The following is a 15,100-nucleotide window of genomic DNA, read 5'->3' as shown; positions in this document are numbered from 1 at the left end:
GCCAATCGCATCCTGGGCTGCATCAAAAGAAGTGTTGCCAGCAGATCCAGAGAGGTGATTCTGCCACTTTGCTCTGCTCTGGTGAGACCTCACCTGGAGTACTGTGTGCAGGTCTGGAGCCCTCAATATAGAAAGGACATGGACCTGATGGAGCGGGTCCAGAGGAGGGCCACCAAAATGATCAGGGGGCTGGAGCACCTCTCCTATGAGGACAGACTGAGGGAGCTGGGGTTGTTCAGCTTGGAGAAAAGGAGGCTCCGGGGAGACCTCATAGCGGCCTTCCAGTACCTGAGGGGGGCCTACAGGAAGGCTGGGGAGGGTCTGTTTACAAAGGCCTGCAGTGACAGGACGAGGGGCAATGGTTTTAAGTTGGAGAAGGGGAGATTTAGATTGGATATTAGGAAAAAGTTCTTTACCATGAGGGTGGTGGAACACTGGAACAGGTTGCCCAGGGAGGTGGTTGAGGCCCCTTCCCTTGAGATATTCAAGGTGAAGCTTGACGAGGCCCTGGGCAACCTGGTCTAGTTGGGGGTGTCCCTGCTGACTGCGGGGAGGTCGGACTAGATGACCTTTGGAGGTCCCTTCCGGCCTGGACCAATCTATGAATCTATGAATCCATGAATAGCTTCCTTTGGTTAGTTATTAGTGATACACGCATAGCAGGAAATGGATTACTCTTATGTAGTGTTTAAAAATAAAATTAATCCTGAATCTTTGGGTGTTATTAGTTATAAGTAGCTTGGAGAGATTAGGAGAAAGAGCATCAAATTCAAGCTGGGTTTTCTTTAAATCTGTCATGATGTAAATCTCTCTGTAGGATAGCAGTAATTCTCCTGGAATGGATGTTTTTCTTTCAGTTACTGAAACAAAACTAAGTCCATTTCAGAACTTTTTTTTTTTTTTTTCCTTGGCTTGATTTCTGATCTCAGTATGGTTTTAAAGAGGTTTTAAATAAAATTAAGAGATCCATTTCAATACTATTATATATATTTTAAAATTACTTTTTAATTGATAAGCAATAATTGCACCTTTTTCAGCTTTAATTTCTAATTTTCACTACATTTAAGGACATTGGCCTTTAAATATGCAGTTTGCTTGGAATTAATTTGCTTATTTCAGTAAAAAACAAGAAATGATGCCAACTCATTTTGCTTCTTAAACTGCAGTACAATTATTTATTCATTACAGATGGATATAAATGGCTTATTTGTTTTATTTCAGCATCTAATTAAACGTAAGGTCATTGTTATCACTCGAGACATGAGTATTTCTGCAAAACAGGATTTACGTATATAAGTCATTCTCACAGATGGGGAACAGGCACCATGATTTTTCAGATTGTTTGTTGCCTTACTACTATTGCTGGTGTATTTGTTTTGATGTCATTCTGGTATAGATTCCTGTTTACAAATGCAAGCTTTGATTACATTTCAAATTAGTAGAATTAGATCTTATTTAGAACTGGAGACAATTCCCTCCTTTTTACTAAAGCGTTAGAATTTCCCTATATTGCAATTTGAAAATTATTCAAAGATCATTTATTCATTTGTAAGTGAATTTTTTCTTAAAACCCCTTTTTCAAAGTTTTAGTTATTATAGAAGTCACTAAATAAATCCTTCAGGACATAATGGTTGGGTTAGCAATTATTGTTAAGTTTAACTCTTTTTAGGAATGATAGAAATGCAACAACCTGTGATGTTTTAAAGCAACAAAACTTTTAAGGAAATTTGCTGAGAGTTATCAAAAGATTGTTTTATATATTCAGTAGTCTGATAGAAGTTTCTGTTTCAAATATGGAAAAGAACAACTCTTGAAGAAAAATAAATAATAAAAGTACTGTACTCTAATGTACATATAAATTATATTACTCTTTCAACTTAGAGAAGCAGTTGTTCAATTTATTTTATTTCCTAGTCTCCTTTTACTTTATATTATATTTGAACCTCTCTTTATATAGAAAAAAACATAAAATCAGAGCTATATTAACAAGCCAAAGTTAGGGAGATGTGAGCTTATCTATTATGCCACCTTAGTGACTTGATGCAGATACAGCTACACAAAATAGGTGCTTGCTCATAGGTTGTGACCAGCTTAACAATACCAGCAGGGAAAGAGAAAACACAGATGTTTAAAAACACTGAGCTGATATGGTGCCTCTCCCCATGTCTATTACTATGCAAAAAAAGAAACTGACATATTTTAAATTGTGCATTTGAAAAATCACCACAATTGAGTCAACGTAACTCAAGAGAGGCAAACAGAATATTCAAATAGTACTTTGGGTTGGCTGGCAATTGATCTCCCTTGGCAAAGCTGTCCTCCCTCTTAATGGAGATGTACAGAATTATTTTGTAAATCAAAAATATGTATGGTTTTTTTCTTCATAACTGTAAAACTTGCATCTGTTTCACAGATCTATGATGGCAAAGACAATACTGCTCACCTGCTGGGTGCATATACTGGGGCATCGTTAAGAGGCCTGACGCTAAGTAGTACTTCAAATCATTTGTGGTTGGAATTTAACTCAGACATGGAGGGCACTGATGAAGGTTTTCAGCTTGTATATACCAGTAAGTATTTGAGAAAAAGTAGTAATAGATTTATGATTTTAAAGGAATGAAAATTCTTTGCTCATAAAATGAAAATGCAGTCAAAAGACAAATAATGATAAAATCAACAACAAATCACTCATCACTTATCAAAATAACAGTTTCATAATTGTATCTCAAAAAAGCCAAAACACGTACCATACTGAAACCTTGCTTTGGCAGTACTTTGTATAGTTTGATACTTAAACCACTGTAGTTTTTTCTAGAGGCTTGTTTTGAAGGTTTTTTCAGTCTTGGAAAGGATAAGAAAAATAGAATAATTTTAAGTTAGTTGTATTAGCACATAAAAATACCTCAACATCTGAGCAGTTTCAAATGTGTAACCAAAACCCATAGTTTCATTAAGGTAATTCATAAGTAAAAGACATTATCCATCTTAAGTCTCATCTCCGATACTAACTTTGCATTAAACTAGGAATTTCTGAGTTTGGATTATTGTTTAGAATAATCTAATTTGGAACCAAAATGGTAAAGAAAGATTCTTAACAAAAACTTTTTACGTATATATAGACTGACAAAATTAAACTATACAGATTAGAAGACGACAAATCTTTTCACGTCTCTGGTTTAAAGGGCATGCAGGAAACAGAGATACACTCTATTTTGTCAAGTGGCAACTTATGAACATATATGTGATTGTTACATGCGTCTATTGACACGTAGTGTATATGACTACTTTAGTGTATAATTATTTCATCTCTTAATTATTTTATAAAAATTAATTTTTAGCAAGCAGAACAGTATTATAAGGTAATTCTGCAATGCAGCTGTCAACATCCTTTTTTCTCCCTATGCTTAAATTTTAAATGCATTTTCACCTGTTCAAAAATGTTCTTATATTTCAAAAACTCTCCATCATGTTTTAAAAACTAATTCTAATTAAAACAAGTTTAGCAGAATGAAAGGAAAATATTTCAAGATACTACAAGAGTATGTAATTATTTTTCAGGGGAAAGTTGCGTAATTATACACATGTATAGCCTGTGATGGCATGGGACTGTATCCTATGATTAAAGATAGGCATTCCAGTGCTGTGTTACTATGTAAATGTCAAAGTACTTAATTTTTCTTATTTATATTGGTATGTCCAAGCCCAGCACTTGAACCTTATCATTAACATTTCCCGTCTTTTGAGACAGGCATTCTTGTAGAATTTACTTTCCTAGCCTGAAAAGTTTTTAGTCTGAAAGTGCTGAATCTTCTTTTGTAGATATTTGTAGACTTGGAAGAGAAAAAATGAGAAAAACTCATGGGTCAAAATAAAGATAGGAAGGAAAGAGAAAAACCAGGTGATGCAGACTATCACTCATCACCTCACACAAACAGACCAATGCCCAGTCAGTCTCCGAGCAATGGCCCCTTTGGAAAGATTATCCTTACATTTTATTGCTCAGTATGACATTATATGTCATGGAATATCTCTTTGGTCAGTTGGGGTCATCTGTCCCAGCTGTGTCCCCTTCCAGCCTCTTGCCCACTTCCAGCCTACTTGATGTGGAGGCAGAGTGAGAAGCAAAGAAGGTCTTGATGTTGTGCAAGTACTGCTCAACAATAGCAGAAACATTGGTGTGTTATCAACACTGGTTTAGTCAATCTAAAACACAGCACCATATGGGCTGCTGTGAAGATAATTAACTCCATCCCAGCCAGACTCAGTAAACTCTATGTCCTTTATGCTCTCCCTTCGTATTTATACGCATGGGTAAGATTCTCCCTGAGCCTTCTCTTCTCCAGGCTGAACAGTCCCAGCTCTCTCAGCCTGTATCCATAGGAGAGATGCTATCATCCCTTAATCATCTTAGTGACCTGCTGCTGGGCTCTCTTCATTAACTCCACATCTCTGAAGGATCTCTGAAGGATCACCTCTGTTGACCTGCTGGCAACACGCTTCCTAATGCAGCCCAGGATACCATTAGCTTTCTTTGCTGAAAGGTCAGATTGCTGCTCATGTTCAGCCTGGCATCCACCAGGACCCACAAGTCCTTTTCTGCAAAGCTGCTTTCCAGCTAGGTGGCCCCCAGCGTATTCTGGTGATGGGGTTGCTCCTTCCCAGGTACTTGCACTTGTTGAACTTCCTGAGGTTCATGTTTTCCTATTTCTCCAGCCTGTTGAGGTTGTTCTGGATGGCAGCATGACCCTCTAGTGTACCAGACATTCCTCCCAGTTTGGTTTTTATCAGCAAACTTGGTGAGGGTAAACTCTGCCCCATCACCCAGATCATTAATGAAGATGTTGAGCAAGGTTGGACCTAGTATTGATCCCTAGAGCACACTGCTAGTTACTGGCTAGTTACTAGACTTCATGCCACTGATCATCACCTGTTGGCCATTTCCCATTTTTGGAAAGACACCTAATATTTTGTTCTGTGTAGATGCAGACAGTGAAACCATCCAAAAGTACCATGGGCTTACCCTGATGCTTTTAAGCAGTAAACAAAATCCCCATAAGCTGTAATGAAACATTCTGTGTCTTCAGGGACACGTTGTGAGCATTCATGCTCTCTAAGTTATCTAAAATAGCCAACTATAGCTATTTTAGATCCCCTTCACTACGCCCCTAGATACCAGTGCTTTTCCAGAAGGATACCATTTTCCCTTTGATCCTGTTGCCAGAACTTCCAGCACTGTGTGGATAGCTGAAATACACTTAGGGCAGCAAAAGTAGTGTTAGTGCCTACGCTTAGGCAATAGAGTTACATGTTCACCCTCAGGAGGGAGATGATCACTTAAAAAGACTAGTTGGTTCTGTGTCTGTAAGCAGGCCATCCAGACATGAGGACATCTCAGGGATCAATGTACATTTTAACTTCTTTTCACATAGCGTGATCAACAATTTTCTTAGAGGACAGGAAATTCTAGCTGGTCAATAATTAACCAGACTGGTAATATGAAAATAGTTCTTCATTTTGGAGTTACATTAGCCTCTTTTAGAGCTTCTGCAGTGATGTAAAGGGAAACAACAGCTTAGCTAGGAGTGAGGTTCAGCTCAGAGGTTGTGAAGGCTCTTTAGCAGGTGTCTCGTTTCAGTGAGACATAAATCAGCTGAAGGAAGAACTGGGTAGATACTGGGAAGCATTTGACCAATATTTTTTTTTTCTGTATGTAAGCAAACTGCCTTATCCAACCTGAAGCATTTTGTCTGTAAAATAAAATAATTAACAGTTTTTCAGTCGATTAATAGTAATGATTCAGTACCTGAAGAGAGATTGTGAAAGGCTACAAACTGTTGACCAGATGGACAAATACTGTGTAAATTACTTCACTGAACAAGGCAGATATGAAAAACTCTTCATTTGCTCCCATATCACCTACGTATAGGAATATCAATCTAACACAATGTACCTTTTTTACCTACAAACAATTTGAGCTGCGTGATATAGGTAAAATACGTTTGGTTTTGAACAAAGTGAAGTTTTGAGCTGCTTCTCAGTTAATAACAGAAGACCTTATTTGGAATAGAAAATCTTTCTCCCAAATTACAGTTTATGTTTCCCCTAATGTCAATATGCTTCCCTGTTTCTGTATAATGCATAAGTCATTTTGTTTCCTTCTTGTTCCATATCTCTTAATTCTCCGAAACGTCCCTATTGTTTGGCTTGAGTTCTCTATATCATCATTATCACTGCTTCTTGCATGTAGCTTTTAAATTTACAGACTAATGAACACAGGATTGAGGTAAGGATTGATGAATATAGCAGTATTTCTTTGGTGCCATAGGTGCTATTGTGCCATCCGTGTTACTGTGCACAGTAACAGCAAACAGCAAACAGAATCTGCTATGCAATTTTGTTTATGAGCCTTTAAATGTCTATTCACAGACTAGATTGTCATCAAAGTAAATGGACTGTTGCTTTAACTTCCATTTTATAATTTATCATATAATTTTAGAACTGATTGATACTGATAATGAATTTCCTTCTCAGTCTTTAATTGGACTCTTAGGAAAAAAGATGTTATGACACAGTTTGGTTTACGTGCTCTAAGTGGGGGGTATAGACTTACCCTCCTTACACTGTTTAAAAACAGAGAAGAAACCTTAAATATGTTGTTACATGAAATCTGAAAGTGTTTTATTTCCATTGGAAAACAGAAAATCTTAATTTCATTAATGATGTGTTTATCTGTTTGATTTTGTAACTACAATGTTTTATTCCTACTGCAGGTTTTGAGCTTTCACATTGCGAGGATCCTGGTGTGCCACAGTTTGGGTATAAAATCAGTGACCAGGGCCATTTTGCTGGAAGCACTATAATTTATGGATGCAATCCAGGTTACACACTCCATGGAAGTAGCCTTCTAAAGTGTATGACTGGGGAAAGAAGGGCATGGGACTATCCTCTGCCATCATGTATTGGTATTACATTATTTTATTTCACTTTATTTTTAAGTTACTTAAACTATTATCTGAATATAAGAAAGAAAAAATTGTAAGGACTGTGAGTTATGTAAAATTTGATCTGTATGTATACAGATCTATTTACACATACTTCTACAGATCTGTCTGCATAAATCTCATAAGTCTATGTGAGTGGTGTTGCCTTTTTTAGATTTAAAAAATACATTAATTACTGAACATTCATACATACCAAAATGCCTAATGCATGAAAATCTAGTTATATTCAGCAAATAGTCAATATATAAAGACACCTTAATCAGAAAGCCTGGACAATATGTTTTATGAGGCGTTGTAAAACTAGTTTGTTTTTTGTTGTGTTTTTTTTTTTTTTTTCTAGTTGTATCTAAATAGCATTAAGCTAGAAAACTTTTCATATATTTACAGATAAATACTATAAAACAAATCAAAATAAAAACTTAAAGATATGAAGAGATATAGAGTTATATTGTATTTTGGCTTCTGTTATGTGACTGGGATGAGTAACAAAATAGTATACATGTTATTACAGTATTACAATACCTTCATACGTTGTGCAGGTGCCTATAGGCTCAATTTCTTCTATAGGAGAACAAAAAAACCCAAGAATTAAATATGCTACTATTTTTCTTCCGTTTTCATCTCCTTTTAGAGGAAATTGGGATTGAGTGAGTAGGGAAGCAAGGGGTAATGTACTTTGTGCCTAGATTTAAATTTGAAAGAAAACAATGTACTTAGGCATATCTTTATCAAGACATAAAGCCCATCTAGGAAAAGTATGCAACAAATAAGAACTGAACAGCTCTCTTATAGTAGTAATTATGAAATAAATGCTTAAATCCTAATTTGGTGATAAGCCTTAACTAATTTCTACATCATTTAGGATATAAGACACCAAGGAATTAGGGGGAAACCATGGCATTGGAATGTGCAACTAGCAAATAGGAGGTGTACAAAGAACATATGATAGAAGTAGAAACAAAAAGATCAAATAAAATGTGAAGGTGCCAGAATATTGAAATTAGAAAGTTTGAATGACAAATTAACATTTTCAGTTCCATTATAAGCATCACAAGTCACGGAATCACAGAATTGTCAGAGTTGGAAGGGACCTCTAGAGATCATCTAGTCCAACTCCCCATAGCATAGTATCACCGTCTAGTCATAGAATGTATCACCGTAGTAACACTCAGATATATACAGGAGTGAGATCTTGCTTAGTTTTAAAACAGACCAAGGTAAATATGTCTAAAGTTATTCCTTCAGGTTTTTTACCGGTTATCTAGATTATGTACTGTGCACTATTTACACTAACTGTGGGAGATTCAACATTCTCATATTCTAAGCAAATATTTAAACCCTCATATAGTTAAAATCTAGAAGGTCTACTGGAAGGGAGTCACTAGAATAGCTCACAGATGGGAGATAAACACTCTTGTCACATGTCCCCTACATGACAGAGGCTGTTTGGAGGAAGGTCCCGGGATTTAATTATTCAGCAATCCCTCTCCAAATTACATGTAAACAGCTCAAAAGGTACAGGTTGACAACCTTTGGATTAGGAAGTGAGCCAGATTCAGAGCCGATACAAACTAACAAAAAATGTCAATAGACTGAAATGCAAAAATGAATCTGGACCTCTGTTGAAAGTGATGATATGCTGCATATACTCAAGGTTTTACATTCTTTTTTTTATTTATTTCAGTACCGGTAAACCATCCAACTCAAATCACTATCTTTCAAAAAAATTGCACAAATGAAGCAGCTAGGTTTTGCACTACCACCAGACTCTTTGTGAAAATTCCATTATAATTTTTCCAAAATGTTCTATATAAGTGAATCTCTTTAGAATGGGAATCAATCTGTAGTATAAACATTGAGTGTTAAATTAATCTTATTCAAAACTTATCTATTAATCTGCTATTTCCAGAGAGGTTACTTATTCATCCAGTTGAGAACAGCATGCATTTGTACGTATTGCTCTTCCTTAATCAAACAAAAGTACATAGATGATGTCATTTAAATGAACTTCAGAATTATATATATTTATTTTGTTATTTCAACAAAATAGCCAAGTAATACAACATGTTACTTGCATCCAGAAAGAGTTAAACAGCTGTAAATCTGTTGTCTGTATTAACTGTAGTATCCATCCTAACCTGAAGATTTCATCGGTTTGGCTAAATAGATTTAAAAGAATTAATACAAATGAGATTTTGTTCAGACAAGCTTAGAAAGTCAAAAAGGTTTTGAATGCCAATTGTAAATAATATTTTCTAGTTTTTAATGTTAATTAAGGATCACTGCAGACTTTAAAATACTCTTGTAGGGATGCAGTATGAATTCTGTAAAATGTCTTAGATATCAGTTTGTGTCTTGGGCTGAAAAATATGTAGTAAAAGACTAATGAAGTCTTAGTAATGATACAACATGAGGAAATAATTGACTAGAAGAGAACTGGGAAGCAGAAGGGCAGTTAAGAAATGCACAAGATCAGTAAGAAAAGGAATGCTCAGATTAGAAATGTTCCTCAAAGAAAACAGCAAAATTGCATCACAAAGGTTTTTATACAGGACTGAGAGCTCTTTTAGTATCTGTCTAATACGTCCAAACAAAAGTCTGTGTCTGAACATCTCTTACTCATCTGTGATCAAAGCAGTGAGTTTTTGAGACTTTAAATTCAGTAATGGCTTAAATAGCAGAAGGTGAAGATGAATCAGCAGTAAAACTGTTCTAACATTTCTGGTTTATAGGAATGCTTCTTTCAACATCCACTTTTAATTAGAATCAGATTGAAACTAAGCTTCTTTGCTATGAAAGGAAGTTGGGGAAAAAAAAAAAAAAAAAAGATTGTTTTTGCAACACTGGTGCCCCTTATTTCCAGAATACTTGTTTATGAGTCAGATAGTTCTATGCACGCAAGTTTTGTGCTTACAAGAACTTGGTCCCAGCTCACTACAAGATTTTTTAGGGTCTACAGGTTGTTCATCCTAACCCTGAGAATCTGTGAAAAGACTGATGCTTTGCATTAAATATTTTAGGCTGGCGTGTAAAAATAAAATTATTTCCTGGATATTTATGAGCAACATAGAATCATATATTTACCTAGGTTAGAAGGGACCTCTCAGATCATCTAGTCCAACCATCAACCTAACAGTGACAAAAAACATCACTAAACCATATCGCTAAGCACTACATCTACCCATCTATTAAATATCTCCAGGGATGGTGACTCAACCACTTCCTGGGCAGCCTGTTCCAATCATTAATAACCCTTTCAGTGTAAAACTTTTTCCTAATATCCAATCTAAACCTCCGCTGGAGCAACTTGAAACCATTTCCTCTTCTCCTATCGCCTGTGACTTGGGAGAAGAGACCAACCCTCACCTTTCTACAACATCCTTTCAGGTAGTTGTAGAGAGCAATAAGGCCTCCCCCCAGCCTCCTTTTCTTCAGGCTAAACAATCCCACCTCCCTCAGCCGCTCCTCATAAGACTTGTTCTCCAGATCCCTCACCAGCTTTGTTGCCCTTTTCTGGATATGCTCCAGCACCAAAATGTCTTTTTGGTAGTGAGCGGCCCAAAGCTGGATACATAGCTCAACAGACATTTTAATTTGCTGCTACTATCAGAAATTGGCTTAAAAGTGCTACTGTGCTTGTTTTAGTATCATTTTATGGAAAATGTAACATTGACAAGACGATAGCAAACCTGTTTTCAAGCAGTTGTAGTAATCATAAAACTTTAACATTTAGTAAGTGTCACAATACAACACACTATCCATGGAATTTGCAGGAAGAAATGTGGTATAATGTATTTCCTTTAACTTGATATTTTTAGAAACTTTAACATTGACACTTGGAGGCAAAATTAAGATTCTTAATTAGGATTGTCTTCATAGTAAGCAATCTGGAGTCACTTGCACAGCTGATTCAGCAACCAGCAGAAGTGGGGAGCTGGAACCTTGCTAGACAAATAAGCCACTGGGAAGAGAGAATGGACCTTCAAAAATCATAATAAAAGAGCAAACTGGTTATCCTCTGTGAGAATTATAAATTATAAACTTGTAGTTGTTCAGTGGTCCTGCATGAAATGTAAATAATTTCATTCAGTTTGTCAGTGAGTAATTTTTTTCTTTATAGTATACTCTATTTATATCCTTACTCTACTGGAAGAATAATAGACTATGCTATCCTCCTAGATGAATAATTATGAAAGATTTTTTTTAAAGAGTATTTAGGAATTAACAGATTGGCAAAGTGCTTAAAAAAAGATATGAAAGGCCACCTGTCTCTGCAAATTTGCTTTTATTATGTCAGAAAATCCATCAAGAGTAGCATTTCAATGACATTTTATCACAGAACTTATAGATCCTAAGGTAATAAATCACTTAAATATTTTAGGTGATGTTAAATCAAAATAAAACTGCATTTTAACTATACCAAGAGATCTAATCAAAGCATTATTTTGGCTTTGCACTTCACAAGAGGGAAAGTATTAGAGAGACTTTAAAAGGAAGGAAAGTGAAATAGGAAGATTTTAAAGGCCTCAGGGATCTACATTAAAAAAATCAGGTTTTCTCAAAGATTAGGTATTAAGATTATGAAATACTCAGCTTTGCCTAATGACTGGCTGAGGCCACCTAAGAGGGAGATACTTACCATCTGTTATCCTCCAAGAAATACTATAGCTTCACTGTGAGGACAAATTTTACAACTTTTTTTTTTTTTTTTTTTATTTCTAGGCTGAAAGGCTGACTTTCTCTCTGAATAGTCCGCTTTTATTTAATATGTTTCTATGTTTCCTGTCTTTTTTTTTTTTTTAATTTATTTTATTCTTTGCTTAATAATTTGTTTAGTTTTCTTAATTTAATTCTACTGCTTTATTTTGACTTTTTCTTGGTTGGGTTGTTGGTGGGTTTTTTTTGTAAGTAACAATCCATGTTCCTTTCATTATATAATGGTACATTTTATAATTATTATGGTGTATTCAAAATTACTAGAAAAAACTTAGGTACCAAAGGAAAATACAAAAATATTCAAATAAAGTCACATTTACAGGTTCCTTTCCAAAGGCACTTCTGGTCCCTTTATGTTGTCTTACGATCTTAGGGCATACAGTCCGTTTAGTTGTTTTACTTATTCAGCAAGAGAGTAGATGTATGAACTGATTGCTCAGATGATTAGCTGGAAGACCATCTGTAATGAATTAAAAGTAACACTTTATGTAATGTTGCTTTTTATTAGCTGAATGCGGAGGCCGTTTTAAAGGAGAATCATCTGGAAGAATCTTATCTCCTGGCTATCCTTTTCCCTATGACAACAATCTGCGTTGCATGTGGGTGATTGAAGTAGATCCAGGAAATATTGTCAGGTACTGAAAACAAATCTTAAAATTATAACAAATATTTCTATTTATATAATAACCAAATTTTACCTGTACAGTGGAGAAAAAAGGGAAGTTTAGGATTTAAAATTTAAGATGCAGCTCCAGGCCTGTATTTTTGGCATTCCAAATTTGAATATGTAGGTTTGAGTTGAGTTGAAACTATCTGTTTTTCAATAAACATTGTCTGATGAAGATCAGGCTTTAAAATTGATTATAATTTTGTGAAATGCTGATGAATTTTTTAAAAAATCATGTATTTATATGTGTTTACATATATACAAACTATAAATGTTAACTGGAAATCTGTTTTAAAAATATCTAATATGCATGCTATTTTAATACCAAAGTTACAAGATTGAGTATGTACAAAGTAAAATGTGCTGGAGTCAGCAGAACTGTTTAGTGGAAGAGTCTACGTTTAAAAAAAAAATGGCTCTGTTTCAGTAGTTTTCTTTATTCGACATTTATTCACACTATGTCGCTATGAGTCTACAGTTCTATTTAATTTGTTTTGATGGCAATGTGATGCACAATATTGTCTTATAAAAACCCAAAACTATTTTCTGAAAAGATTGTGTGGATATTTATAGATTGTTTGAATGGCTAAAGCAATATATTTATTTCACATTAGAAAAAAATTATTAGTTGCAAAAGAATTTTTCTTTCAAATACATTTTTGCATTGTATTTTTATGCATCCAAAGGTAAAGGTGTGAAAGATTATGGGAAATCATCCTTGGAAATCAAAGTTTATTTGCTTTTTTAGTTTAGTTTTGTTCCTAAAGATATGTTGTTGAGTAATATGAAAGCTGACAATAAAATCATGGTATTCTTACAGCCTCCAGTTTCTTGCTTTTGACACTGAGGCATCCCATGACATTCTACGAGTTTGGGATGGTCCACCTGAGAATGAGATGTTGCTCAAAGAAATTAGTGGATCCCTTGTTCCTGAAGGCATTCACAGTACACTCAACATAGTAACTATCCAGTTTGACACAGATTTTTATATCAGCAAATCTGGATTTGCCATACAGTTTTCAAGTAAGTGGATGAATTTAATTTTATTTTTTTTGTAAGGTGGTTCACTCACAGATACTTGTAGTACTGGAAACAACTGAAGTCAGTGACAACATTTCTGACTTTGTTAGGGAAAGAATTGGCCCGGATGTACAGATTTGGTGTAAATCTGTATTTTTATCTTAAAAGGAAAAAAAGAAAAGATTAAAAAAATCATGTCCTTTGCTAATTTGGCTTTGTTTCAAGGGCAGCTGGGGCAGTGCCAGAATGCTCATAATTATGATTAGTGTTTTTCACAAAGGAGGTGATGTAGGCATGTTAAAGGCTACATCCTTTTCTAATCAATAAGAGTTTCTGCTTTCAGAGACATCTGTGCAGAGTTTTCATTCCTGCTGTTCTTGTATAGCATGAAATGAGAAGCAGCACTACAGGAACAGCAGTGTCCTTCTCCATTTTGCCTTCTGGCACTATTTCATCTTATTACAGGCAGCATGGTGACAAATCTAAACAGTTACTTAAAAGTTATTAAATCCCTTTAAACATTTTTAGTGATGATACAGAAGAAATCATTGAGTGTGATCCATTTGGACATTTTGTTTTTTTTTTCTGGTCAGTGAAATTTACATATATTTTTTTCAAGATTAGCAAGATCTGATCTAATATCATAATTTTGACTAGCAAGAGCAATGTTTCCAACACGGGTTGACACAGAGACTCTTAATGATAACATTATCTACCTTGTTGTGCTTCCTGTGCGTGGTAGTTGTACTAGTCCTTCTTTTCCCCTGCCCTCATTCTTTCTATGTGTTTTTGTCAAACACGTGTTCACACACAGTAATTTGAAGGAAAAATTAAGCATGTAAATGAGAGGACAAAGTAAAAAATATTAAACCTGTAGTGAAAGAGTGCCTCTGCTCTGTCTGCTGGTTTTTGAAGCCATGAATAGTTTTTAGTTCCTTAGTTCCAAGATATTTTTTAACATTTTACCACCTTACCTCTTCCAGAGCCTATTTGGGAGAGTCTCATGTATCTGCTTTCCAGCCTCAGACATGCTTCTTTATTTAATGTTGAGGCCAAAAAGGGAATGGGGAGAGCTTTATGCACTGAACTTATTCAGGTAGTCATTTAGGGTGAGTGGAAAAGAAACTGCTGTAGAATAAGAATTGAGTCGCACGGAAAAATGGATGGGACGTGGGAGTAAAGCCATAAAGCAGCTACTGATGTACTTCCAGGGCTTTACCTGAAAAGAGGTTTTAGAGTTTCGCCTGAAAGGAGAGGTATTTTCTTTAATTCTCCATGCTCTTGCAGTCTGTTGAGATCTAATGATGACAGTTTAAAGGATCCATGAAGTGTTACTGCCTGAGCATTTCTCTTACTCTTCAGTCCAGGTTCACAAAATCACAGTGATCCTTCTCAAATACTTGATGTTCCACAGTTTGGAATTAGAATCAGAGATTTTTAAAATTTTTCTTTCCTAACTTAAGATTTAAAAAATAATTTATAACTAACTACACAAATTACACTGTTGCTATATGGACACACTTTTTTACTAACCAGGAAAGAAACACCTTTGAGAACATGAAGGAAGGAGAAAGAGAATTCAGTGCAACTTTGTTTCAAGCTTTCATATACTTTCTTTGGGTATATAATGTTGTCTGAGAGAAACAGATGGTGTCTGCGTACTTTAGCTACAGTGTAATTAACAAACAGAAAGCT

General features: G+C 35.2%; 1 protein-coding gene across 3 annotated transcripts in view; it reads left to right on the top strand.

The window, feature by feature from the left end:
- The window catches only part of CSMD3 (CUB and Sushi multiple domains 3), a 654,503-nt gene that overhangs the window by 439,059 nt on the left and 200,344 nt on the right, over nucleotides 1-15,100 (top strand). For all 3 annotated transcript variants that reach the window (XM_074145167.1, XM_074145166.1, XM_074145165.1), the window contains 4 exons: nucleotides 2,415-2,571; nucleotides 6,772-6,963; nucleotides 12,227-12,353; nucleotides 13,206-13,408. In XM_074145167.1, the coding sequence (XP_074001268.1) occupies nucleotides 2,415-2,571; nucleotides 6,772-6,963; nucleotides 12,227-12,353; nucleotides 13,206-13,408 (679 nt within the window). The remainder of the gene's footprint in view (nucleotides 1-2,414; nucleotides 2,572-6,771; nucleotides 6,964-12,226; nucleotides 12,354-13,205; nucleotides 13,409-15,100) is intronic.

This window comes from Numenius arquata, chromosome 3 (genome assembly GCF_964106895.1).
Source record: "Numenius arquata chromosome 3, bNumArq3.hap1.1, whole genome shotgun sequence".
Lineage (NCBI taxonomy): Eukaryota > Metazoa > Chordata > Aves > Charadriiformes > Scolopacidae > Numenius > Numenius arquata.
The sequence above is the reverse complement of the archived record's forward strand: the minus strand, read 5'-3'. Positions and strand labels throughout refer to the sequence as shown.